The sequence below is a fragment of the Fringilla coelebs genome (genome assembly GCF_963513975.1).
Source record: "Fringilla coelebs genome assembly, chromosome: 15".
Lineage (NCBI taxonomy): Eukaryota > Metazoa > Chordata > Aves > Passeriformes > Fringillidae > Fringilla > Fringilla coelebs.
In genome coordinates, this window is record NC_140041.1 from 15,784,859 (window position 1) to 15,812,760 (window position 27,902).

Genomic DNA, 27,902 nt, shown 5'->3' on the forward strand with positions numbered 1-27,902 from the left:
AAGGCAGGTTGCTTCAACCTTGTCTCTTATGCTGAAAGCTCTTCTCTTGGGATTTGAGGAATGGTGTTTAGTTAAAGGCAGTTAAGCTTTTTTCAGCAAGCTCTTGGCTTGGAAGATTTTTGGAGCTGGAGGATATAGGCTGAGTGGCTTAAGTCCTAGAACCGTGAATGGGGAGGATGCAGCCTGTGATCTTTGCACTTGGTTTGATGTTGTTCTGGTCATTGTTCATCATCCTCTCAGTGGTCTTGGTTAGAATCTCAATTTCAACATCACTTAAGGCCAGGCTGCCACGCTGTGCTGGCACCCTGGAAGAGGTAGCACAAACCAAATGGGCTGGAAGTGTAATCTGCCTGTTCAGAGGGTGAAGGTGTTTCTGGAAGAAGGTTAATACATTGCAGCAAACTGCAGGGAGAAGTTTGTATCCCTTGTTTTCAAGCGTTGTTTGCTCTGTTCCAATGCTTGTGACCTGTCCTTTTCCACACAGTAGTGATTCAGTTCTTACTTGTATCTTGTGTGTTCAGCTTTCTTGCATAAAAAGTACCTTTAAAGAATCTTTCCATATGCCCCTATGATTGAATTTAGTCTCTTTCTTTGCACCTCTTGTGCCTGAAGTATGGAGACCCTCATTGCAACTAATGTTTTGTCATGTTGCACCTAATCTTTTTAGTGTGTGTGCATGTGTTTGCTTAAATGCTGCTGTTCATGTTTTATGTCCTAAATAAGACTTTGTTTGGTATTAAAGCATCAAACAGGATGGGATGTATTGGGATGGCAGAGGCTCAACCTGTGTGAGTAGATCCTATCCAGAAGGATGTCAGTTCTGGGTGTTCCCAGCACTGTTGTGTTTTCCCAACGGTCAAGTGTTCTGGACTGTTTAATCATTAATCAGGGAGTAGCAGAAAAAAATGTTCTGCCTGGTGTGTTGTGTCTCTCAAGGAAAAAATATTTAGATATTTTTACTTTCTTTTTTTTGCAAGCAATCTTTGCTGTAGGAAGATGACCAGTCATAGGCATGCTAATCAATTGTTTGTTAAAAAAAAAAAAGCCCAAACAATTTAAAAATAGAGTAGCAATGTAGCATATAAATATAGACAGTAGCAAACAAAGGGGTCTGCCTTAGTTGTGAGTAGAAATCCCCAGAACTAGCATTTGTGTGGCAATGTTGTTAAGCAAAATGTAATTGAAAATTACCTCTCAAATAGTTACTGTTTTCTGTGTCTTTTTTGTGTCTTTGTTCTGTTACATACAAGGGGTAATTCTTTTAAATTTCTTGAAATAGTTTCCGGTGGGAGACCATACCGAGAGTACTATGTGGATGCCTTAGGAGAACCTTCAGAGAAAACCTGGGTTCCTGGGAAAGCTGTTGTCCTCTTTGAAGGGAGACATCAGTTTGAAGAGCTGCCTGTTCTCCGGAAAAGAGGAAAGCAAAAGGAAAAAGGATACAAACACAAGGTGAAAGAGCTGTTTTGTGTAATATGTTTTTATTTCTTTGAATCTGCACAGTACAAAATATTCCTTTATGCCTGAATTTGTACTTTGATAGCTTCTGGGAGACTGCAGCAAGTCAGCCAGGGAAGGGATTCTTTGTGTCCTTACAGCGGCATAGTTTATAAACTGCCAGGAGTTTCCAGGCTCTCTTCTATGCTGGGGTGTGGCCTGCTGCTTCTATTGCCCTGGACAGCTCTGGAAGGCAGAGGAATCTGGGCTCTGTTGGTGTGGGATCTGTTTAGCAGCACAGCTCTCTCCTGCTGTGGATTGCAGCACTGCTGAAAAACTTCTGTGCTCTCTGGCAGCCTCCTTTGGCTGATCTGATTCAGAGGTGGAGTTGCATGCTTCACTAGATCACTGGCTGAGATAAAGCAGTGGGGTTTTTAGCACTGCTTCAGTAATTCTCTTTATAAAAACCTGTTAGGACTTACAATTTGACTTGGAAAATGCTTTGTCAGTGAGCCTGTGGGAATGAGTTTTGTGGCTCATCGCACCATCTCCGTTTCCAAACATAACAGCCCTGAGCAGTTGTAGCCAGTTAATGTAATGTGACACAGGGGTCTGGTCTATGTCTTTAGGAAGGTGACTGCAGAAATTAACTCGTTAGAATAGCTGAAGTGAAGAACTGCAGAAGCTACTGTGTTACTGTAAGAGAGCAAATAGTTATACTAGGCAATGGTATCTGGTTTTTCTTTTTCTCCTACTCTAAAGCTTAATAACCTATGTTAGTGCAGAGCCATCAATTGAATCTGGTCTTGCAGATGTGAGTCCCTGGGGACAGTGGCCTTATTTGGTTTTTCTTTTCCAAGGGCATGTTCAGTATTTTCTTTAAGGACTTCTCTCCTTGTGCTCTCAACAACTAGTAACACGCTCCCAAGTAACTTCTCTGGTCCTAGAAGTGCTGCATGGCTGAAATCTCATTCTATATGTAAATGGATTACCAGCATGCCTGCAGTAGAGGGAATCAGATGTTTGTTACTGACATAAATGTCCAGGTTTGCACCCCTGGAAGCCAAAATTATTGCAAAGCAGAGAGTATTTGGCTGGATTGCTATCAGGCTTTGTGAAACTTCTTGAGCATCTGAGATGAGACTTTGTTGGTTTGGGTTTTTCTTTAGAAGAAAAGTGTCCTCAATGTGAGTTGTTCCTCCTGCCTTGGAATTGGTTTTGATTTTAAGAGCAGTTGTGAAGCTTTTGGTTTGCTGTTGTGCAGCCAGAAACTACACATGCAGATAAGAAACGAGTTTCTTGTCGATTTTGAGTATTAGCAGAGGTTCCTGTTAAGTATGCAGAGAGCTTTCTGGTTTTTCTACAGATACAGAGTTAAACTGGGAGACTTCTCAGGAATGAGCATTGTGAACTTGATAGAGCACATCTTAGATGTGTGTGAAGCTCATGTTAGTCCCGAGGTGAGTTGATGGAGAGGGCAGATCGTGCTCTGAATTCAGGGGATGCAGGAAGAATCAACAATGAGGACAGCAAACAGGTCTACTCAGATACTTTGAGGATAACAATGCTGCATTTGCCTTGTGAGACTTGCTGGCTGTAGCTTTGCATTTCTGTGCCAGGGATCCATACCATATGCATTGCCCTTTACAGGCTCTTGTGTTCGGGGTGTGTTGGCATGCCAAGACATCTGATTCTTAGGAGACCTTTACTTGCCAGGCACCTTTTTACTGTTCTGGGAATGCACAGAGCTCAGCTGGAATGTAGGGTGCTTACCCAGGAGCAGTACTTCCTGTGTCTGCCAGACTTGGTCCCAGGGAATTGTCTTAAAGATGCAAAATGCAGGAATGTCTCTGTGTTCTGTGCCTTGTGCTCCTTGCTTTTATTTCTTTGAGTACCTACTCAAATTTTGTTTTGTTTTGTTTTTTTTTTTTGTCTCCAACTTTTAAGGTTCCTCAGAGATTTAGGGCTAAATGGGAAGTCAGTGTTGGACAGGCAGAAGACATTCTTCTTGGGGGGCCAGAGGATCAGAAGTGCAGCCAGAACTCCAGTGAGCCGGACAGCGAGAAGGACGTGCAGCTGGAATACTACACCAATGGCCCTGGAGCAGAAAGGGACACGCAACTGAACGGCTGCTTAAAATCCTTGGCTTTTGACTCCAGGCACTTGGCCAGTGAAAAAGGAAAATTGCACATCAAGCCACAGGTGAAAACAACCTCTGAAAGCAGAAAAAGGACTAGAGTAAAAAAGAGCGGCACGAGAGGGGAAGCATCGAGGGAAGAAATCAAAGACAAAACACCAGAGAGCGTAGTTAGAAACGTGATTGTTGGGGACCTACCAGAGAAACACGCGTCTCATGAGCTTCGCCGGATTGCCAACAGCCTGACAGCATCCAGTAGTACCAGGGAAAACCATTTGCTGTCCTCCTTTGGAGAAAGACGTTTTGAAAAGACACCTCTAAAACCAGACTATGAGAGTCGTAAAAGTGACGCTCTGAAAAACACCCTCCAAGGAGATTTGTTTTCCAGCCCATCTTTTGAGAGAGAGAAGAGCTCCCTGGGCATTTTGTGCAGTTCCAAGTTACAAATACACTATTCTGCATCTGATGCTGGTGTTGAGAAAAAACAAACTGAATCAGATTCATCCTCTTCCCTCTCTGATGGTGGGAACAGTGATGTAGATACCATGGACCAAAGTTTAGAGAGAGCCTCTAGTGCTCTTGAAGTTAGTGATCCTTCAGATAAAGTGGAGAAGGACTTTGCTATGACATCAAGTGGAAACATTAAACTTTCCATGTATCTTTCTCAGAAGAGCAGCAGAAGGGCCAGGAAGAAGTCGCACAGAGATCGCAAAGCTCTGGGAGGTTCAGTAACCAACAGACTTGATGCTGAATTTGTGGATGGGGACCTTGAAGTAGGTTTGTCTGATGCTGAGATGTCATTGACACCTCTGGAGTGCTCTTCAGATGTGAGAAATTACAATCTTTCCCTAGCAAACAAGCACACTACCCCCCAAAGTGTTTCCAAGGACAGCTCCTGGCCTGCTGTTACAAATCAAGCAATCTTGAAACCGAAAAGCGTGAAATTACCCGGAAGCAGAAGTATAAAATGTAAACATAAAGAAAAGGTTGCTGGGTTGGAGCCTTCTCTTGCAGAAGAGGAGGGTGGTGTCAATCACTGTTCTTCAGATACCAAAGGTTTCTCTGGCCTTTCAAGAGATTCTCTTCAGAGAAGTGGAAAAGTTGATGGTCAGAAACTATTAAACAACATGCATGAGAAACCCAGGGATTCTGCTGAAATCGAAACAGCCGTGGTGAAGCACGTTCTGTCGGAGCTGAAGGAACTGTCGTATCGCTCCATAAATGATGATGCCAGTGACTCTGGCACTCCAAAGGCCACAGTACCTTTGCTTTTCTCCTCTGCTTCTGGTCATGGTCGATTGCCTATTGAACCAGATTACAAATTCAGCACCTTGTTAATGATGTTGAAGGATATGCATGACAGTAAGACAAAAGAGCAGCAACTAATGACTGGTCAAAATATAGTCCCATTTCGAAATACCAGCACAGGTGATGGTTCTGGAAGCAATTCTGCAAGTGGTCTCAAGTCTTTGTCTATCGTAGGTCCCCCATATAAAATAGAAAAAAATGGAGATTGTGTCCAGGAAACAGTAACTCCAAACTCTGCTATAAGCAACTCCTCATTTTCACGCGGTCCTCCAACCAAGGTGACAGGGATTGGTACTGGTAAAAGGGAGCCTGCGAGTGCTGCTGTTTCTGGGACAAACGGCACAAATTGCATGTCCAAACGCAACTGTTCAAAATCTAAGCAGTCATCAAAGCTTGGAGATAAAACAGTTTCAAACAGAAAGGACTTAAAACCAGGAGGGCCAAGTAAGTTGCTAAGTCGGTTACCCAGAGATTCAGGAGAACATTCATTCCGTGGGCACAGTTCGGTTACCAGTCCTCTAGGGAATGAGGCAGAAGATACTGAGAGGAAAGAGTGTATTGATTTAACAGAGCATTCAACTGATGAAGACTCTGCCTGTTTATCTGATGACAATTTAGGTCGTATTGGAAGGAGACCTGAAGCTGGTAGAAATAAAGAGAGCTGCAATTCTGCTGAAAATGGGGAGAGTCCAGACTTGGATTCAGAGGCAAATAGTGAGAGCTCTCTTGGTGATGAGTCTAATGATACCAATCACGTAGCACCCAAAAAGCGATGGCAGCGTTTTAACCAAAGCAGTGCTAGATCTAATAAGCACATCAGTAGATCTAGGGAACAAGGAAACTTGGAGAGTGCCTTTGGCCTGAATTCTCGTGGCTTTTCACTGAAGGGAAATGAGTGCTTGGGACGTAGGCATTCCCCTCATTCAAAGGTGCTTGAGGGAGACTTGGCAGTTCAGGACTTTGAGAATCGTTTAGACTTAGTTGATAAACGTTTGAATGTATGTGGTAAGCCAAACACCAGTGTGATGGACTCAGAAACAGAGCTTGGCAACTTTGCTCCCCAGTCTGAATTCTCTGCACAAGGTAAGGGAGCTGGACTTGCGCCAGAGTATTTGTACATTTTACACTTTTTCATTTAAAGGATAAGTTACAGAACTTGTGGCTGTCTGACAATGTGAAGATATCTACGTCTGAGCAGAAGAAAGTGTGGGACCTTGGTTTGAGTTCTCTGTAAGCATGGAGGACAAAGGAGACAGAGCAATTATGAGTTTGTACTCTAGTTATTGGTCAGAAAGTTTTGCACACGTTAAAAATCTTTAGTTCCTCTGCAGTGAAAGGTAAAATAAGAAGCCTTCAATTTTTTTTTTAACTTACACCTTCTTAATGTCTTCATTAGAGCCACAAGTTTGGTTGTAGTGGGGTAGGTCAGTGCTAGAAAGTTCCAGGAAACTGACCCTCAGTGGCTGCTCTGTTTTTTATCTTTCATAGTGCTGTTTGACATAGTTTGTCTTTGGTTTGTTCTGTAGGATTTCCTCAAGAGGATGTGTTGGGAGTTTTTTGGGTTTTAATGTGGAATTCTATTAGCTGCTCATAGTGACTTGTGGAGCTGCACAGATTTCCTAATTTACAGTTTTGGTGTGGCTGCCTGATGGGTAAAAGAGAGAACAGAAGAGAGGGAGGCTGAGCTGGAGGTGGGTCTGGAATATGGCAGACAGAAGTAAGGCAGCAGCATTGGAAGGGAAATGATCTAGGAAGGAGGAGGCTTCTGAGGACCAAAAGGCAAGAGAGCCCTGCCTCTCCCACAGAGGTGGGGACATTTGGTTAAAGCCAAAGGAAGAAATAAATGGGTGAGTGGAAGAATAGGGCCAGCAGAACCATATTCAACATGTACCATCCTCTGACTTCTGCAGGGAATCTGGGGAAACACACCTTAATAAAACTAATAAAATCAGGATTTTGCATAGGTTTCACCACAATAAATTGCTCTAATCTAATTATGATATCATAAAATAATACAACTCATCATAATTTTGAGCCTGTGTGCATTTTGTCACTTATGTGTTCTTTCAGTGCAGATTTTGATATGTGTATTTTGCTTTTTGTGGTTGCTGGAGACAGCCTGCACTTCTGTTTCAATTGTGGCAAAGGCAGCTCCTGGCTTGGTGGTTGTGGGACCTGCCCAAGGCAAGTTGTAGCAGGCACAGAAAACAAGCCTATAGGGTGTAACACCTGGGGTAAAAGTTCTGGTTTTAAGTCATGACCAGCTTAATCACTCACTGACTCTGGCTGGGTCTAAGTGCTTTTGAGGACTGAAGTCTCTATAGAGCAGGTGAGAGGATGCACGTTCTGTGGGTTCTTCTTCACACTGAGATCCAGGCAGGTTCTTACAGCTTCAGGGTGGTTTGGCAGTTGAAGCATCCCTGCAGTGATGCTGTAAGGTGAAGATGAAGGTGTGCAGAGCGAGCCAGGGAAGAGGAGGTGCTGAGAGGCAGTAAAGTTGGGGTAGTGGGGTAGAGAAAGGCAGTGGGCTCTGGGCGAGGTGGCAACAGTATGAGGAGTGTACAGGGATGCAGCAGCAGCAGTCAGGGTCTGGGTTTGCTGGCAAAAGTGCCAGATGAACAACTTCAGTGTAAACTAATTCCCCTGCCCTAAGCAGCATGTGAGCTCTGTGCACATCCACCCCATTTGTACAGATGTGCTGTGGGGAGGCACCAGTGCCACTGGCAGGGCTGCTGTAACATCCCCAGTGCTGGTGGGACTGAGTAAACCTGTAGTGGTGTGTTGAGACCATTCCTTTATGTTGGGCAAGGCCTAGAAAGTAGAGAAACTGATGCTGGAAACTGGACTGATGCAGTGCTTTGAGATGTGAGCAATCCTTGCCCACAGCAGGCAGCTTCATTGTAAGAGACCAGAACAGATTGCAGTCACAACTGTGCCATTTCCACTAAGCTCTAACTGCATAAAGTCTTCATCATAGTTAAATGGCAGCATTGGGCATAATTTTGCCACAAACCTTGTACAGTGGTTTAGAGCAAATAAGGCAGACGTGAAGATTGGTGGAATTGGCTGATGTAAACCAATTTTATAAATGATAGTTTCATCAGGTCTGTGATTTGCCACTGTCAATCTGCATTTGGGATTCTTGTATGGGATTTATTTTGGGAACAAAAAGCAGTTAAGCCAGCCCTTCTGGCACAGTGCTATGTACTCTGCTGCACGGCTTTGGGGCTCTAAATAGTTGCCTGGAGAGGATATTCATCCCATAACTGCTTATGTGCTGAAATGTGTGTTTCACTCAGACACCTGTGCAGAGTGTTAATAGAGGCTGAAAATAGCTGTGTTTGAGAAAGTTGTTTCTTTCTTCTCTTTTGGCCAAGTTTGACATTTTCATGCTTGTTTAACCACAAAGCCACAATAAAATGTAGCAATCTTGTCCAACATCCCTGTTCTGAAGCGTTGCATTGAAATGCTTTGTTATAAAATGCTTCCGTTTTAAAGAAGAAAAAGCCACCTCCTACAAATGAAATGAAGCAAAGAGAATATTTATTGTTTGTTCCTAAACTTCCAGGAGACCGCAGGTGTTTTCCTGACTAGGGGAAATCTTTGGGCAGTATTATTTAATGATTTTGAATGCGAAAAAGGAGAAAAGTCAGATATATTCAGAGGTGTTCTGAGAAGTGAGAAAAAGACATAACTGTGCATCACCTTGCTTTTGCAGCTTGCTGAGAAGAGCTGTTACAGTGTTATGGTTCAGTTTTTTGGAGCTTGCCTTGCGTTGGCGTGTCGAGGTGGTGTGGCACGGGTGGTTGGGGTTGTGGTGAGGAAACACCTTTTACCTTGCAATGCCACCACACTGTGCAGAGACAAGAAGTGCCGCAGTCACTGGCTCCCTGATCTCATTGTGGAACAAACAAAGCAATAAATGGGCTCACAGTAGCAGATGGGGAATTTGTAGTGTATAAAAAAATGCCAGGGAGGAGGGAAAGGGAAGGAATTAAGCTTATGTGTTCCTAGTGAAACTAGTGACTGAACTGTGTTATGGGAAAACAGTGTTTTCCTGTGCTCCTGCACTAAAACCAAAAGAGTTTGAGTAAACAGCAGAAGAGTAACGAGTTGCTAATGACCTTTGGTTCTGGTAGAAGTACTGCAGGCAAGTTAGATGTAGCTTGTAAGGACATGTCCGGTGAAATTTCAGGAGCCTCTCAGTCTGATGTGTTTTGATTTCTTTCCTGAACTGCTTGAAGTCCTTAAAATCCACCCCGCTAAGTTGGGATTTTGGAAAATAGGAAACTCAAAAATTCTTTGGGCTGTCTCAGAGAGAGAGTTATCACATGGAACCTCTGGAAGAGAAGGCAGGAACAGCTATTTTCCACAGATGTGTTGTGATCATCTCATAAACACAGTCTTAAAGCTGCTTTCCTTTTTCTTAGCACATTCAGAGAGGAAGCGCCTCAGAAAGCCGAGTAAACGGCTTCTGGAATATGCAGAAGAATATGATCACTTGTTTGCACCCAAGAAAAAATCAAAGAAGGGCCAGGAGCAATTACAAAAGGTGGGTGAAGGCCAATGTGCTTTTCGTGGTTATTTCTTCTGGGTTCTGGTCTGTGTGTGTTTATGTTCTTTGTGGTTGAGTGTTCTTGCTGTGTGCAGTGCCATGCAGAATTAATGTTTTCACCAACATATTTCACCATGCCAGGTGAATTCTGTGGCGAGGTCTGAATGTGAAGGAGGAGTTCCTGCACAATGCAGTCCTGACAGAGATACCCAGCGGGGGCCAAGTTCTTTGGTTTCAACTCCATCTTCAACCAAAGAGTCCCCTCCCGTCCTTGAAGCAGAGTGTTCCTTCTCGGAACTAGGATCCCACTCCACTGATCCCCCTAGTCAAGCTCAAGGAGGATCTTCAGATTTTCCAGAGGTGGTGGTTCTGTCTTCCTCGGATGTTTCTGAAGTTTCTGCTTCTCCAGATGCAGAAGAGGGATTCCTGAAATCAGGTAAGTGGCAGGTTGTGTGATGCTGCCTTTGTCAGTGAAAGTAACTCAAGTTCAGTGAAAAATTATTCTTGGGGCAGCATGAAAAGGTCAGTGGCTGTTGCCACTGTTTGTTCTTGCCTTCTTCACTCACTGACTCTACTGTGCTGAGAAGGGAGAGAGGGCAGGTGCAAGGGTGTCCAGTGACCTGGTACTGTTGGCTTTCCGTAGACTGTGGTGGCCCTCCTTAGATCTCTGCACAGAATGCCTCTTTCTTCCATATGAAGGAGACTACAACTCCTTCTCTGAGCCCTTGCTGTCTGTGCTTCCAAACAGTGAGATTCCTTTAGCTTGACAGTCTCTTGTTGCTGTAAACCCCTTTGGATGGACATTGCTGTGCTGAAGGTGATGCACAAAGTCTAAGCTTCATTGCTTAGTGATCTTTTGCTCTCCTAGAGAGCTCAGGGAGCTATAGCACAAAATTCCCACTGGAAGAACTTCCCACTTAATTGGTTCTAAGCATCTGTAAAAATTTTGGGGGACTTGTGTGAGCAGCAAGCCAGGGTCTTGGTCTTCAGTAAGGCACGGTGGAGAAGGAGTGCGGTCTGAGGGGCCTTTTCCCCTTTCCAACAGTGTCAGTCTCAGAGTCTCCTTTCAGTATGTTTATTCTCTGATAGCATCTAAAGACGTGTCCAGAGTTAAAGATGTGGTGTTCTGGCTGTGCTAGCTTGGAGGGAATGCTGTTCCTAAAGGGCTTGTAGTCAAAAAAAAATAAACCAAGCCAGCAGATTTTTGGTCAGTGGGAGGTCAGTTAGCCCGTCCTGTGTGAGGGAAGAAGGATTGCCTCTGGAGACTTGTGGGTGTCCCAAGGAAGTGGGAAGTTGGAGAGGATTAAAGGAGGAAAAACTGAAGATGTAAACCCAAGACTGGAGATGCAGGAGAACGCAGCAGGCTGCAGCAGTGGGAGCAAACATCCAGTCTGCAGAGGTTGTGTAGCTCTTTTCAGTCATTTCCCCATACCTTTTGCTGAAGCACACAGAATGGCCAAAAGCTTGTCTTGAGGGTTAGGAGTGTGATGGATGAGCTGTGCCTACAGAGGTGTCAAAGGGCACAGCTGAGACTGTCGAAGCCAGCGGATGAATGGGGTGGGATGGGTAACAGGCTGTGTCTGCAAAGTGTCTGCACTCAGCATTAGCATTTCCTGGTTCTAAGTTTATACTGTTGCCAAAATTAGTGAAGGAGCCCAGGTCTAGCAACTTGAGGGCCAGGATGAAGCTTGAGTAGGAAATAGTTTTGCTGGGGTATCTTTTCTCAAGTAGTTTTAACCAGGATTGTGATCTTTAGCCTGTTTACTACAGCAGCATGAATGCTGGTGTGAGGGGTGTTGGAGTGTAGGCAGGGCTGTGTCAGTGGTAGGACTGGCTTATGCAGATCAAAGTGTTTGGGAAATTATGATGTGAATTGTGCTGCCAGCATGTGTTACCTGCTGGCAGTGAGTTCACAGCCTCTTTTCTGTGGGTGGATTTTTATATTACATATTGAGGTGAGCCTGAAGTCATGACAGACTGAGGTCTGTTTTTATTGAAGTAGTACAGAAGCAGGTAATTGGCATCTCTGCCCTAGGAGCTTATGATCTCAAAGACAGGGTGAAGCAGATTATTTTGAACCTGTTGGCTGATATTTACTTAATGGTCTTAATCTGATGGAGGACAAGAAAACCCCTGTTTATCTGATGTGAAGGGTTTCATTACAGGAAACTTCGAAAGCAAGCGTCAAAGGAAGCCCACTAAAAAGCTCTTGGAATCCAATGACTTGGACACTGCCTTTATGCCAAAGAAGGAAGAATGGACTCCCCAAAAGAAGGTACTTCCCTTCCAGCTCTTTTGAAATCTGGATAGAAAGCAGGCCCAGACAGCAGATCCTGCTAAACAAGACACAATGCAATGGGATGTGGTTTTTTGTTGGCTGCAGCCCATGAGCAAAGGTCCACCCTTCCTAAAGGTGCTGGTTGCTGTGTTATGATGAAATAATCCACCCTCCCCCACACCTCTTCACTTGTAATGGGGATTGGGTAGTTTTGGTTTAAAATCTCCTTTTTAAAATTTATTTATATGGAAAAGGAGTCATCTGGATGCTGTCTGGTAAGGTATAAGCAGAATTGTTCTGCACAGAGGCTTTCTATCATGTTACAATGTAGCTTGAACTTGAACTAAGGCTTTATCCTTTTCCATCAGATTTCCTCTGAGCAGTGTTTTCTTTGTTACCTTCCCAAGTGAGCAGGTGAATGCATATAAGTGCAGAGCTTGAAGCAGGATGGAGGCTTAAGGTGAATGACATGAAGGATACCTTGTTTGGTTCAGATTTTTAAAGAAAATGCTGCTCTTCTCCACTGAATACTCAGTATTCAGTGACATGGTTTGGAAAAATGCAACTTGTATTTATTTCAGATCATGTGCCTGCACAGAACTTGTTGCCACTATTCCTAAAGTTGACTAATAACACTTCTTTCCTTTTTCTTTTCCTGTGAGGCACAGTCTTAGTACATTTATCTCCATTGCAGTAATGTAGAAGCCAGTGTATTTCAGTCTTAAGGTCTGTAAAAGTGTAAACTCAGAAGAGAATGTCTTTTCCCAGCTCCTTACAGAGTATTAGCAGCCTTGTTAGGAGAGCATAGGAAGCATGAATGGTGCTGATGAGCACAAGACACATCAGACTCCACATTCCTCCCTTCCCACAGACAGACTTTTACATGTGTGATTTATCACATGCACAAACCAAATATTTTCTTGTAAAATCTCTAATGACTGATGAATTCATTATCTGGATGGTAAATTAGGTGTTGCAGTCATTCCAAAAGGTTTCACAGCTGAGGAGTGTGTGCCTCTGCTTTCATCTGGTGACTTGACTCTCTCCTATGTGTTTGTAGGGTACTGGCCCTTCAGAGAGTGACAGCTCTGAGCTCTACTCACCAGCCCACTTCCAGGACCTGGGAGAAGGTAAGTGAAGGCAGGAATAGCAGGGCAGACTGTTATGATATTTCAATCAGTCCCTGTGGAACTGTGTGTGTGTGTAAGTGCTGGGTGCTCTGGGCTCAGCAGCCCAGCAAAAGTTGCTTAAAGCAGTATGAGTTGGTGTTTCTGTGATGGCTGCAGGGCAGAGGGCTGAGTGCCTGGAGGATGGTATTGCCCCGGCCCTTAGGCCCTCAAAGAATATAGCACCCAGCCTGAAGCTGTCAGGCTGCAGAACTTGATGGTGTCACCTGCACCAAGGAAATTACTTATGCATTTTCCTTGAATGGTTTTCCTGTTGCATCCCAGCTTCTGAAAAGCTCTTGGAGAAACAGCGAAAGCGGAAGAGGCAGCGCCATACCTCTGCTGCAGTCCATTCCAAGAAGGAGAAGAATGAGGAGGGGCTGGGGGAGACCCCACACTCTGAGGTACTGTTGGATCTTCATGCTCTCATCCCTATAACCTGTTTGCTACTTCCCAGGGTACTTGGCAGAGCCTAAGCCAGAGACATCTTTTGGCCTGTCATTTGAGAATTTGTCCCAGCTGCATGAGCTGGGGTTAGGCTGAAGGTACTGCCTTGATCTTGCAGCTATTTTATAATGATGCTTAACTCAGGCTCTGTTTTCAAACTGCTACTTAGCTAATTCTCTGTGAGAGAGGCTCTTCTGAATTCATGGTACCAGGATTTACCTGGCATCTTGCTCAGAAAATCGAACTGCTGTAAAAGGTCATCTCTGGGGGTGGGACTCCTGCCCTTTTACAAACCAGTTTGAAGCACAAGCTCTAGAGTGGACTTCAGCCCCTTCTGCTTGCACTTGAACACCAGGATGAGCCAAGAACCCCGTTGGAGGGGCTGGGTGGGATGTCTGTGACTGCTTACAAGAGCCTCTGATTGCATTCTGCCATTCAGCAGAAAGGGATAATTGGGGCAATTCCCTCTGCTACATATTAACAGGTCAGTGTACAAATATCTCTGACAAGCATATTTTGCCTTTTAGGAATGAGCCAGTTATCAGCAAGTGTAGGGGAAGCAAGACTTCCTGGGAGAGGCAGGACACCTCTGGGCCTCTCGCCATCGCCTCTCACTTCCAGTGGCCCAGGTTCAGCAGCAGGCAGGATAGTCAGTATGTATTTCAGGAGCCAATTATAGATCGATATTGTTATATTTGTTGTTGTAACACAGTTTACAGGAGAACACAAACCTCACACCACTTTAAGCAGTTCCAGCCATCCTGTTGCATTTTGCAAAGGGCATTTGTGATAAGGTTAATGAACTGGGGTAATACCCTTGGTCCATGTAAGCTTTCCTGTGCTGGTGTTAGTGTTCTTTTTGAAGTGTGCTCAGCTGGACTATTGTTTTAAATCAGCCTGTACAAATACCTTTGCCAGTTCTGGGCAGGGGCAGTTAACATTGTCTGCTCTACCCACTAAGAGACAGCAAATTCTCTGTGAAAAGAGAAGCAGCTCAGAGCAGCTAAGATCTAGAGCATGGCTCTGAATCCTGTACTCACTACTCACTGCAGAGGGAACCCAGCCTTAGCTGCCTCTAGATGTAGACATTTGTATTGAGTATCAGAAGTCAGGTAGGGTGTAAACTATGCCAAAAAAAAGGTCAGTTTTGGCATCTTTGCCAACCTCCCTTTCTATGTAGTTGTGTCTCTTTAGCTGCTGTGGTGGGTGTTCATCCCCTGGCTTAGGTGAGTATTGGGATGCTGTGGAGATGCAGTTGTGCTTTTGTGTGAAATTCAGACCTTTCTGGTCCCTCAGTGACTGCACACACTGGGCAAGGAACTCCACTTTGCTAGAAAAAATACATGGTTTGATGATACAGCCCAGTGGAGCCTTGGATCCAGCTGCCTTCCAAGGAAAAGAGGGCAGAGGAAAGCTTGTCAGCCTGGGCTGAGCTAAGCACCTTTCTCTGACCTTGCGTGTTTGTGGAGCCAGGAGTGCAAATTTACAACATCAGGGCAGTAAGAGACTGACAGAATGGGATGGAAAATGCTGTTAAAATGGTTGTCAGGGTTGTGAGCCAAGGTCAGGCTGTGCCAAAGAACAGGTCAGGCTTTGGGATTGTGCCAGACACAGCAGTTAGGATAGTTCTGGAAGAAGACCTGGGATGAGCCTTTCTTTCTGCAGGAGGTATGGAGTGTTGCAGTGCTTGTGCTGGGCAGAGGAAGGAGGGGAACCAGTGGCAGATCCTTGAGTGGTAATGCTTTTTTCCATGTTCACAAAGGATGGGCCTTGCTCATCCTGTCTAGCTCTGACATCCCTTCCCTGGGCAGTTCTGGGAGCAGTGTTAGAACAGGCTGTACTCGGTAAGGTATGTTGGACTGGCAGTAGTCTGTAGTTGGGACTTTGCTTTTTTCCTTTTTTTTTTCTCTTAGTAAAGTCAGTTTATACCATTCATCTTTGTAATGTGTACTTCAGTACCCTCACTGCATCTGTGCATCATTGCTCTGCAGACGGCACACGGCTTTAAAGTGTCCCCAAATAAAGTCATACTGCTACATTCAGGGAATAGGGAAAAAACCAATAGTTCCAGGCAAAGAAAGCATCATTATCTGAGCAGAATACTAGCTCCAGGTTCTTCCAGCTTTAAACTTTAGAAGATCTTTATGTCCTTTGTCCTTTTTTTGCCCAGATTAAGAATGTGTTCAAAAGACATTCAATCCATCTTACAAGCATTAGTAGCACCACAGCTCAGACTTTCCCATACAGAAAGTGGTGCAAAGCTCCCTCTCGTGATTATTAGCCGGACAGGCTTGCACCTGGAGTTGTGGGAGTGATGGCTGCTGCTTCTGCCAGCAGTTTGAATTCTCACAAGGTCTCTCAGGTGTACTATTTGTGCCTGGGTATACAATGGCTACAGCTTAGTGACCCAGGGAGGAGCTGGCAGCTGTGCACTGAGATCACTCAGCTACCTGCAGTGAGCTGGCTTATTTAAAAGTAGCAGAGTCCTTAAAATGTTCTGGCTCAAAGCACGTGGCTAAAGGCATCATTTTAGTCCAGTATTACTGTCCTTAAATTGTACCTACTCTGGAGTGACAGCTGGGGCTGCTGAGGCTACTGAAGTGTTCCCTAGACCTCCTCAGTGGGCTGGATGGTGTTTCCTAGCCCTCAGTTGCCTGTCCTGACAAAATCTGTGGCACTGCTGCTGGGTGTAGCTGCAGGGCAGCTGTATTTTGTGCTAGAAACGAATGTCTCTAGGATACCTGCTATTCTGTCTCCTAACTGCCTGAGCAGGTCCCATGGACACTGGGAAGCCTTGTGGCAGGATCCTTGACTTGGCCTGTGAGTGTGTGGTTGGGCCTTTATCATTTGAAAGCCATCCTCTCCCCAGGATGGTTTTTCACCAGTGGATGTTACAGGCAGTGTTGTATGCTCATACAGGACAGTGGGGGACTCCACACCTCTGTCAGGATGGGGTGTGGATGCCTTGCTGTTCTGCTCCTTTTGGGGTTGGCTGACTTCATACCAGCACAGGCCTTGAGTACCTTTGTGTCTCTATTTTACATGGATTAGAACAAGCTGAAATGAGTGTAGAGACTGGTGCTATGAAGATTGAGGTTTTTCATTTGTATTTCTAGTGCAAGTAGATACTGGGGTGCATCTGACTTTTTCTACCTGATTTGTTTCCATTCAGGGCTCACTCCTTGCTCAGAGAGGGGTTATGCACAGGAAGATAATTGTGTTGTGTATTTTTAATCATCTAGTAAACTAAGAGTTCTTTCCTTTCCCCTCTTGTAAATCTTTTGGAGGAATGGTAATGGGGTGTTCTCTCCAGGGTGGGTAATACCTGCCAAACCCATTAAGTGACTGAATTTGTAGTTTCCAAGTCAGGCTAAGTGCTACTGACAGTCCTAATTCTAGTTTTCTCTTTAAAGGGGGAGACATCGGTTCATGGGACTGCTGCAAGCCCCAAAGAGGGTCATGAGGAGGGGTCAGAGAATGACCATGGAGTGCCTTCGTCCAAAAAGATACAGGGGGAGCGTGGAGGAGGAGCAGCTCTCAAGGAGAATGTCTGTCAGGTAGTGTTCCTGAAGAAATCTCTTTGAAACTATCCCACTGTAAAGTATTTTTGTGTAAGTTCTGGGACACATTGGTGCCCCAAATAAGCCCAGGTAGCCTGCAAGTGCTTATTGTACAATTAATCAGCTTTTTGTGTTCTTGTAATGCTTGTATCAAGCATTTCTCCTGCACTAGCATTTCTTCCTCTTAAAGTTCACAGAGGTTAGGGAGAAGTGACCAGCATAAGATACATTTTACCAAATGTAGGGTATCAGGGAGTTGACTGGTAAATAACAGTAGTTATACACAAACTACCTGAATTAACTGACTCAAGGAAAATGTAGCATTTTTCCCCGGGGGGGTCTCTGCCGGCTGTTCCGGCTGGCTCGGGGGTTGCTGCTGTGTGGGATGCTGCTGGGAGGAAAATTGCTCAAGCTGATACTGTGTTTCTTTCCCACAGATCTGTGAGAAGCCAGGGGAGTTGTTGCTGTGTGAGGCGCAGTGCTGTGGTGCTTTCCACCTGCAGTGCCTTGGGCTCTCCGAGATGCCAAAGGGCAAATTCATCTGCAATGAGTGTTCCACAGGTAGGGCAGCTTCTGTGGGCTTACCTGGTGCTGCCTTGACTGGAGTGATGTGCCTGCTGCAGGGCTGCTGAGTAGCTCTCGGTCCTCAGATTATTGGTTTGATATCTGATAATGACTTTCTAATTAGAATCACACGGTGATTTGGGTTAGAAGGGACCTTAAAGATCATCAAATTCCACCCCCCTGCCACGGGCAGGAGCGCCTCCCACTAGACCAGGTTGATCCAAGCCCTGTCCAACCTGGGCTTGAACACATCCAGATATGAGGAATCCACAGTTTCTCTGGGCAACCTGTGCTAGGGCTTCACCACCCTAATTTTTCCTAATGTTTAATCTAAACCTACTCTTTGTTGATTTGAAGCCACTAATAATGACTTCAAATATTTACCAGCCTTACTGTTGATTCAGACTTGATGTACAAAGAAGTGAATGTCCATGATCTGCTGGGAAAGAGACGAATTCTTACCTGGGACTATGGAAAAGGGTCTAGTGGGGAGGAGAAGTCTTTTTCAGGCTGGAAAGGAGGAAATCTCAAAGTAGGGTTAATGATTTTTTTTATTTCCCTTTTTCCGTGGCCTGAAGTCCCAGCTATAATAATATTTATTTTGATGTGGAGTTCTACTGCAGCTTCAGGCCAAACCAGCCTAGTGCAGAGAGCTGTGCTCTGGGCTGGGTGCATCAGGCTGGGAGGTTGTTCTGTGCTATTAGGCAGCCTGGTGACAGCATCAGGCCCTCATTTAGCCCGTCTTTGTGACCAGTGTGTTGCTCTTTCTGCAGGGGTCCATACCTGCTTTGTGTGCAAGAGCTGTGGGGAGGATGTGAAGCGGTGCTTGCTGCCCCTCTGTGGGAAGTATTACCACGAAGCCTGCATACAGAAATACCCGCCCACAGTCATGCAGAACAAGGGCTTCCGCTGCTCCCTGCACATCTGCATGACCTGCCATGCTGCTAACCCAGCAAACATCTCTGCCTCTAAAGGTACCCGAGTCTTCCAGGGTGGTCTGGGGGGTGCAGTCACCTGGTTTTCCTTTGTTTCATGTCCACCAGGTTCACCAGTTCTTTGCACTGTTGCCTTTGTGTCCTTGCCACAGCACTGGCTGTGTTTGCTGAGGAGTAGCTGCTCCCAGGGGAGTGGAAGGGGTGGTGTCAGAGTGTGAGGCTCAGCAGCACTCCCCATGGTCAGCCATGGCAGCTGGAATGTTCTCAGGCTGTCCCAAGGCTCAGATTCCTGCACGCCCAGCCTTGCCTCAGGCCTCAGTGGGTTTTTGAGTAAATCTCTGGAGCTGTACAGACACGCTTGTGTTTCTCCCACCTGCTCCTCACTGTGCCAGTGCTGCAGATGGTGCCTTGCTTAGCAGCACGGGCTGTCAACACAGCAGCATCAAGAGCAGCACAGGGCAAACTATGATATTGTTCTACTAATCCATTTTTTTCTATGTAAACTCTCATCTTGTAGTGGAGACACCCTTGGGCTAAGCTTCCTAGGCAAACATTTGTTTGAGCTGTTTGCAGCAATACCTTGACCTTTATCTCACATGATCAAACTTAAAACTTTTGTGATTGCTGTGTATATTTGCTTCTAAGGCTGCCTTTCTTTAATCCTTGGTATCTTAAGATGGGTGACAATAAGACTGGCTCTATTTTTATCCTCAGAGTTTGTGTCAAAGTTGGCTTTTTTGCCCCCATTTATCAGTATTTGGTGTAGAAAACAACACCAAGGCCAAAAGCCCGCAGCCCACAGCCAGCCACTTCCCCACTGAACATTTGTTGACTGGCTGCTGCTTCTCAATGGTCACGTTTACCCCTCTTCTCCCACCTCTTCTTCCTGTTTATAGTCTGCTGTGAGGAACTGAAAACGGGCTCTCAAAAACCTCGCATAAACTAGGCCTGTAGGGAAGTCAGAATTGCCTGGAAGTTCTGGAATTTCAGGGTAAAATCTGATAAACAAGAGGCAAGTGCTTGTGTTTTCAGAAGCTACATGGATTGATTTCATTATGTGCAGCTAAGCACTTGGAACACCCCGTCTGTAATTACTGTCGGAGCTGATTTAGTAATTATTTGTGTATGATAGGAAGCAGTCCCAGTCTGTGAACTCTTGAACTGTTTCTGCACAGCATGCAGGAGATTTTTCACTTCTAAATAATGCAATTTAATCTATGGTATAGGTATTACAGATTTTATAATTTTATATATATTTAGTTATATTAAATAACTTAATAGAAATCAAGTGAGTATATCATGGGTGGCCTATAAAAATTAAAGGTCAGCTTCCTTCTCCGGAGCTCATTTTGAGCTTAGGTATGAGTAGTTTTAGCAGGAAGGAGCGGTGATCCTGCAGAGGCTGACTGTGTGGCTGTTGGTGCCAGGTCGCCTGATGCGCTGCGTGCGGTGCCCGGTCGCGTATCACTCCAACGACTTCTGCCTGGCCGCCGGCTCCGTGGTCCTGGCCTCCAACAGCATCATCTGCCCCAACCACTTCACCGCGCGCCGGGGCTGCCGCAACCACGAGCACGTCAACGTCAGCTGGTGCTTTGTCTGCTCGGAAGGTGAGGTCCCCTGGCCCCCGGGGAATTCTGCCCCTGCCCAGAATTCATTACAGAGGGCAGAAGCTTTTCCCATTCCCAGTGGGAACTGCAGAGAACAGACTGCCTCCCTAGCTTTCCACATTTAAGTCCAGCTTCAGGCTGGGACCTTTTTTGAATTCCTAGAAGGGTCCTTTTTATACCTTTGAAAAGGGCTTGCAGGAGACCATCGTTCCCTTTTTCCAGGTCTGAAAATGGGGAGTGCAGAGCTTCTGCACAGTCACTGATAAATTTCTCCTCTTTCTCTTTGCAGGGGGCAGCCTTTTATGCTGCGAGTCGTGCCCGGCTGCGTTTCACCGTGAGTGTCTAAACATTGAGATGCCAGAGGGAAGCTGGTATTGTAATGATTGCAAGGCAGGCAAAAAGCCACACTACAAAGAAGTAGTCTGGGTGAAAGTTGGGCGCTACAGGTAGGTGAAGATAGAACAGACTTGTCCCCATTCCTTCTTCATGCAGTGCTCATGGTGATGGAGGTGAGGAGCTGCTCCTCTCTGCAGGGTTCATTGCAGCATGCCTCTGCATTTTTTGCATGCACATTGCTCATAAAACATGAGCTTTCCTCCTCCAGTAGCCTCTTTTCTCCCCACCAGCCTTGCTGGTAAGCCCTCACACACTTTTTGCTATGTCTTCATGCAGTTGCATACTTTTGAGATGTCTGGAAGTGGGGAAGCCAGAGATTTCATCTGCCCCTTCTTGTGTTGCAGGTGGTGGCCAGCTGAGATTTGCCATCCTAGGACAATTCCTGTCAACATCCAGAAAATGAAACATGACATCGGTGAGTTCCCTGTGCTGTTCTTTGGCTCCAAGGACTACCTGTGGACCCACCAGGCTCGTGTGTTCCCTTACATGGAAGGTGATGTCAGCAGCAAAGACAAGATGGGGAAGGGCGTGGATGGCATATACAAAAAAGGTAACTTGTCTTCATCCAGGGAAGTACATGGTCTTACCTTCTTCCTTCCTCTTTGGAAAAGTGTCATTCATGTAGCACTTCTTATAACTGAAGTGAAATTAAAGGTCTAGAATGAGCTGCTGCTTATGTATCATCATCAGCATGTATTATTATCATCAGCATGCTCAGAGTGTTTGTTTGACTCCCAGAGAGGGAGAAGGGTGTGCAGATCTCAAATCCTTGTCCAGCTCTGACATAACATCTCAAAATTCAAGTGAGGTGCTGCTGTGTTAGCTTCCCTCTGTGCAATACAGTCATTATCTTGATATAAAATTGTACTTGAGAGTTGTGGATGTAGCTGCTGGCATCTCTGCCCAAGAGGGCAGGCAAAGATAGCCAACAGATGGGATGCTTCATCACCCATGAGCAGGCCCTTGACTGTAATTTCTGCACTTCCCTGCTGCATTGGCCTTTTCCTCACCTTCCTCTGTTGAACCTTGTGAACACTGGGTGGACAGTGGCTGCCCAGATCTGTGTGAGCAGAGGGAGTTCCTCATAACAGAGCCTGTTCTCTCACTTAGCTCTTCAGGAAGCTGCTGTGAGATTTGAAGAGTTGAAAGCACAGAAAGAACTGAGACAACTTCAGGAAGACAAAAAGAATGACAAGAAACCTCCTCCCTACAAACACATCAAGGTGAGGGGAGGTGGTGGGGGGCAGGTGCGGAAGAGAAGTCTTGAGCTCTGGTGCAGGTGATTTACAGGTATACAGAAACATTTCTGATGTTTGGGTGTCTGGCTGTTCTTGAAGGTTCCTTTGATCCTCTCTCCATCCTCAGCAAGCTGGGCTGCAGTAACAGGTGCTCTAGTTTGCTGGAACAAATCTGGTCATGTCTGTGCTGTCTGTGTCAATTGTGTGGTCCGAAGGAAGTGTCTCTGTACCTTGAGAACTCAGGGGAGAGGGCTGGTAGTGCTCAGTATGGGTCAAATGCTCCATGCTGCTGATGGCAGGGGGGACAAACCACGACAGGAGGTGGTCGGGGTGCAGTGCAGCAAGGCTGTGTGGAGGGTGTGGTAACCCACAGTATGCTCTATCATCTGCTATTGTTTTATATCTCTTTCTGTATCAGTTGGTGGCTGAACAGAAATACTCAAGCACGTGTACAGGCTGCAATATCAGCCCTTTTCCTCAGTTTTGGGGAGCTATTCAAAGGGCCATTAAGGGCTGTTTAATAGTATCGTTATTATTGAGTTAGAATTGGAGCATCTATAGCTACAGGATGGAGGTGACTTGAGAGGAGAGCTGAGGCCAAGCATGTGCCTGTATCTGAGAAGTGGATCCCAGCTGACCAGAAACCCATTGACTCAGGGACTATGTTCTTCTTTTGCTGCTTCTGTCTGCTCCCTCCCTTTTTATGTGGCAAAATATGAAAGCTTAACTGATTTCTGGCACTTTTTGTATCTAGCTAGGATTTTTAGGTGGACAGGTAGATCCTGCATGAGTTACTGTGTGGTGTAAAGAGCACAACTGAATGGTGTGGCAGCAGTATGGGCCTGGCAGCTTCAGTGGAGGAAGTAGTTTCTCATTATAGCTATTTTTAGGCCTCTCTGGCCACAACATGAAGGAACTTTGGAAGCAGTTTAGAGCCTTTGAAATACCCTTTTATATAAATAATGACGGTTGTGGTCATTAGTCATGGCAGCTCTTCTGAGGTCTGGGTGCAAGCTGTTTGTCTCTCTGAAAGCAAAGCAGTTTGCAGGAGCAGATGGTGAACTGGACAGGGCTTCGGGATGGAATGGCTGAAGCTGTTTGTGTCCACTCCTTCTAAGGAGATCAGCACCTCGAGTCCATCCCAAGGAACGCCCACATGAGGCTGCTGCAAAACGTACTTGGGATCCTTCATCACATCAGGCTTGTGATGAGTCCAGACATTGCCCTGTTTTGGTTTTTTCCCAGCAGTGCCTCAGAGAATGGGCAGGTGTGTGCTGGGCATATGTGGTGTACAGTGCAGTGCTAGAGCAGTACCAGTAGTGGATGGACCCAGTCCTGTGAGTCTTGCCACTCTTAATGAGTCTGGATAAGAAACGAGAAGCAGCAGAGGAGAACCAGAGTGACAAGGAAGGCTGGAGGTGGGGCACAGTTCTAGGAGGAAGGTGGGAGAGATTGTGTTGAAGTGATTAATGAGGGGTTTCTGCAGGATTTGTGTTTAAACAAAGGGGGATCAGGACTGGGCCAGCCTTAGACAGGCTGTCAGTGTAGAAACTCTGTGGGTGGGACTAGGTAACTTATACGGGGGCTGGAATAGTTTTGCTAAAATCCCTTCCTTTCATGTTCTGGGAGAGGAAAGTGAGACAATGGTTCACTCAGGGAAAGAGCAACAAGGAGCTTTTCTTCAGTGTCTCTCTCCAAAGTCCTGACTCTCTGTTGCCTGCTTTTCAGCATTTGCTGCCTTTAACCAAACCCCAAGGACCCAGCTCATGCCACAGACACGCCAGTCGCTTCTCCACCTGGTGCTGCACTCTGCTTCCTCCTGGAGCGGTTTTTAGAGAGCTCCTTGGCTTAACTCTAAGCTCCTTGGGCCTTCCAACCCCAGCCTTGTCTGGTTTGGCTTCCATTTACATCCGCAGGACAGTTGGGTAGGGAGGTAACTGCATGGTAGGCCTTCTGTCACAGGTGTGACAGCTGAGAGCACAAACCAGCTCGAAGGTGACATTCAAAAAGCAGGGCAGTAAGGGAAAGCTGAGGAAAAGCACCTGACACTCGGACTGGAAAAGGTGCAGTTTGATGCAGAAAGTGGTTTGGTGCTGATCACAGGGATGCTGTGTGCCCAGCAAGAGCACTGGGCTGGCCACCTGAGCTAGATGTGGGCTCAGTGATGATGGGAGGGGGACACCTGCAGCCTCTCACCTTTCCAGGTCACAGAATACACACTGCACCAGGTGATGCTAGCGGGGAACCTGCATCCTCCCGAGCTCTTTCCTCCAACCTTCTGCCTCTCAAAATAACATTTCCCGAAGTACAGCTGTGCCTGTACTTGTGTCCTTCTGCCCCTCGCTGTCACTCAGTCACTGCAGCTCGTAGGCAAGGGTGGAGTACAGAAGTGCCTGTCAGGGTAACCTGTAGCTCCCAAGAGCTCATGTCCCTCGTGTGCATTGAAGGTGAACCGGCCGGTGGGGAAGGTGCAGATCTTCACTGCAGACCTGTCGGAGATCCCGCGCTGCAACTGCAAACCCACGGACGAGAACCCCTGCGGCCTGGACTCGGAGTGCATCAACCGCATGCTGCTCTACGAGTGCCACCCCCTGGTGTGCCCTGCTGGGGAGCGCTGCCAGAACCAGTGCTTCTCCAAGCGCCAGTACCCTGAGGTGCAGATCTTCCGCACGCTGGCACGGGGCTGGGGTCTGCAGGCCAAAACAGACATCAGGAAGGTACCTGTGCTCTTTCTGTGTTGTTTTCTCTTGTTGTTTCTCTCTTGATCACTCTTGGTTTGAAAAAGGCTTCTTGCTGTAGAATGCCATTTAGAAAAAAAATTTAATTTTCTCTTTCCTGTCTTGACAAGAGTATTTTGGCTCAGCTGACTGAGAAAATGATTTGCATGTCCCACAGGGTAGGAAAGGTGATTGCTTGGTCAGTCTGCTTGTAAGAACAATGGGACGGTGCTCAGGATTTCCAGATGGGGAACAGTGATTATTCCTCCCCCCTCTTCTTGACTAACCAGGCTTATCCAGCATGAGAATCTTGTGTCAGAAACAGAAACCGGGGCTTGGATCTTAAAAAAGGGCAGTCTCTTGGACGTGGCTGTTATTACTGCTGAAACTGATTATCTCCACCTAAAACACTTCTATGTGTATTTTAAATGCAAAGGATAGCAGTTCTTTGGACACACATCTGTGCTGAACAAAGAAGGAATGTTAAATCCAAAAGAACCCCAAAGCTAATAAAGGCTAAAGTGAAACAGAGGACTGTTAGCATTGTAAGAGAAAAATGTCTGAAAAGGGAGTAGTGATGACATGATAAGAGGGAGGCCTTGATAGAAGAGGCAAAATGTGAGTCTGTCCTGTTGAAAACTTTGCTGCCTGCTGTGCCATAAGTTAAAGGATATTTCTGCCATTCCATGTGCTTGTTTCACTTTCAGCAGACAGTGTGGAAACAGAAACACTCAGTTATTTGGTGGGGAGACCTGTTAGCCCCACTGGAGCACAGCTGGGGTTCTCTTTAATGGCTGGAGTGCAGTCTCTGCAGTACATCACTGCAAGAGAACTCCTGAACTCACTGCAGGAGCAGGTGCTCCAGGTGCATCCTGCTGCTCCGTGTGCTTGGTCCCCAAAGGGATATTGTTTTCATCTGGAATGCAATTAGGGCAGTGCTTTGAGCTTTGCAGCAAAGTGCTGTTCTTGTGGTTAACTTCTGTGCTGTCCCTGGATGCTAATTCTTTCTTTGGCACAAAGAATAACCTGATGATCACAGCTCTTTATTTAATTTATTTTGAGTTATTTGAGCATGTGAAACGGATGTATGGTTCAGAGCTCTCGGTGAAGATTATAGGCCAAACTGGCTTCAGAGCACAGGGAGAGATTTTTAGGAAGGAAACAGGAGCTAAGTTCTAGCACCAAGGTGGATGTCCCTCCATCCTTTAGATAATTTGTCTTGTCTTATCAGCTTGTTGTTTTGTGTCTGGCAGGGTGAATTTGTTAATGAGTATGTTGGGGAGCTAATTGATGAAGAGGAGTGCCGAGCCCGAATCCGCTATGCTCAGGAGCACGACATTACCAATTTCTACATGTTGACACTGGATAAGGTATGTGCAAGGAATGTCCTGCCAGCATCCTGGACAGAAGTAAAAAGATGGGAAGGAAGACAAGGCACTCCATTTAGCAAAAAGGTGCTAAGCATTGCTGATGATCTGGTCTGCATTTCCTCTGAAATGACTAAATGAATTAGTGTGTAATAGAGGAGCTTCAGGTTGGATTCAGGGTTAGGAGGAAAGCCTGAACAGGGGAGGAAGCTGTAGAGTGTGGGACATGATAACAGTGACTGATTTGTCTTTCCCCTCATCCTGCTGCAAGTTCACACTGACCATATCTTGTGGCTCATGGGGCAGACCCAAGTGTTAATATCTCCTCATTGCTACAAAAGCAAATCTCAGTTGCAGCTTGCCTCTCCAGCCCCATAACAAGCTGTGCACCAGTGTACCTCAGCTTACACACTCTTCCTGTTTTCCTTCTATACACTGGCATATGAGAAATAGGAACTGCTATTTTGCTTTTAAGCAGAAGTTGGGGCCTGGAACCACAAGCACTGCCTTGGAAGTGTGCTGGGGTGTTTATCTGCTGTTTATCCAGTACTGATGCCACAGGGAGCCTTTGTTTCCCAGAAAGCAACAGTGGCACTGTCCTGGCTGTTTGGGAGCCCAGTGTCTTTGAGGAGAAGGATGACGTGCAGGAGGCTGTGTTGCCGTGTGATCTGCCAGACTGGCCAGAGGCATCAGAGCTGGTTGATTACAGTTGATGACAGCTGATTAAAATGTGGTTTTCTGGGGTTTTTTTTTTTTTTTTGGTAATTCCAGGATCGAATCATTGATGCTGGGCCAAAGGGCAACTATGCTCGGTTCATGAACCACTGCTGCCAGCCCAACTGTGAGACTCAGAAATGGTGTGTGAATGGTGACACTCGGGTCGGGCTCTTCGCACTTGTAAATATCAAAGCTGGTAAGGAGCACACTGTCAATGCCTGCAGTAGCCCCGGGGATTCAGTAAGGAAAAGGGAGGGTTTGTAGCTCTCTGGAAGGAGATTTAATTTTTATTTCATAGGGGTGTTCATGAGGCTTAACAGCAGCACTAACATAGTGAAACACACACATGGTATCAGTGGAGGTTGATACAGGCCCCTGCTACAGGATCCATGCCCTTTTTAGCTGTAAAATGTGGTAGGGGTGAGGGGTTGTACTGAATTTTCAATCTACACTTAATCTATGAGGAGATTAATAGTTTGCTTTCCTTGTGTAGTGGTGGCAGTCATTTGTGACATTGTATTTAAAAAGTGCTTTTATTTTAGTAGTAAAACATTCTACTCTGTAATTTATTAACATCTTGCTTGGTTTTGATCTGCTTTTGTGCCAGGGACTGAGCTGACTTTCAACTACAATCTGGAGTGTTTGGGAAATGGAAAGACCGTTTGTAAATGTGGTGCCCCAAACTGCAGTGGCTTCCTAGGAGTAAGGCCGAAGGTATGATGCACCCTTTAAGCTTTTGTTCTTCCAAACTGCCTCTTTGCATAGATGTGTATCAGTCATTGGTTGCAGAGGTTTCTGGTTGGAGATCATTTAAGTGTGGCCATGGGAACAGTGCTTGAAATGAGTTAAATATTCGAGTTTTCATTCTGAGTCTTCAGTTATCAGAGTTGCTATAAATAATGGCAGGAAGCTTTATTTTACACTGAAAGAATAAAAGAAAGAGGGTGGGGTTTTTAAATTTTTTTTTTTTTAAATTCTACTTCTTATCATGACATTTTCCATAGCACTAGAGGAGCAAAGGGCAAGCATGGGAAAGGCTTCATTAGAAAACCAAGAAAACACAACTCAGCCCATTTCCCAAAGTAAAGACTCCCAAAGTAAATTGTGAGCATGCATGGAAGGCCAGCAAACTCACATTCCTTCACACTGAAGTTGCTTTAGAGCCACCATCTATTCTGCAGTGAAGTTCTTAGTTTTATTCTGGTTTTAATGAAATGGCCGATTTTTACACATCAGACAGACATAAGAAATCTGCCATATCTGTAGTTGAAAAACCACCAGCTTTTAGAACTCACTGACTTTTTGAGGGCTTCGATTTGTAACTGTAATGTTGCAGTAACAGGAATTGATTTCAATTACCTCCTTGTGTGAGCTGGTTCTCACTGGGAAAAGGAAATAACAGGAGCAGTTGGCCGAGTTCCCAGCTGTCACCCGCTAAATCTATGTCTCAGCTGTTGGTTTGTTACAAGTGCT

At 45.7% G+C, this 27,902-nt stretch overlaps 1 protein-coding gene across 4 annotated transcripts in view; it reads left to right on the forward strand.

The window, feature by feature from the left end:
* NSD1 (nuclear receptor binding SET domain protein 1) overlaps window positions 1-27,902 on the forward strand; it is a 59,609-nt gene that overhangs the window by 17,564 nt on the left and 14,143 nt on the right. For 3 of the 4 annotated variants that reach the window (XM_084216142.1, XM_084216143.1, XM_084216144.1), the window contains 18 exons: window positions 1,280-1,452; window positions 3,385-5,965; window positions 9,313-9,434; window positions 9,579-9,873; window positions 11,603-11,712; window positions 12,776-12,845; window positions 13,167-13,285; window positions 16,742-16,885; window positions 17,326-17,449; window positions 18,226-18,426; window positions 19,815-19,994; window positions 20,284-20,440; window positions 20,735-20,940; window positions 21,501-21,613; window positions 24,076-24,345; window positions 25,599-25,715; window positions 26,484-26,625; window positions 27,037-27,143. In XM_084216142.1, coding sequence (XP_084072268.1) covers window positions 1,280-1,452; window positions 3,385-5,965; window positions 9,313-9,434; window positions 9,579-9,873; window positions 11,603-11,712; window positions 12,776-12,845; window positions 13,167-13,285; window positions 16,742-16,885; window positions 17,326-17,449; window positions 18,226-18,426; window positions 19,815-19,994; window positions 20,284-20,440; window positions 20,735-20,940; window positions 21,501-21,613; window positions 24,076-24,345; window positions 25,599-25,715; window positions 26,484-26,625; window positions 27,037-27,143 — 5,231 coding nt within the window. The remainder of the gene's footprint in view (window positions 1-1,279; window positions 1,453-3,384; window positions 5,966-9,312; window positions 9,435-9,578; window positions 9,874-11,602; window positions 11,713-12,775; window positions 12,846-13,166; window positions 13,286-16,741; window positions 16,886-17,325; window positions 17,450-18,225; window positions 18,427-19,814; window positions 19,995-20,283; window positions 20,441-20,734; window positions 20,941-21,500; window positions 21,614-24,075; window positions 24,346-25,598; window positions 25,716-26,483; window positions 26,626-27,036; window positions 27,144-27,902) is intronic. The other variant, XM_084216145.1, reaches the window with a different exon arrangement.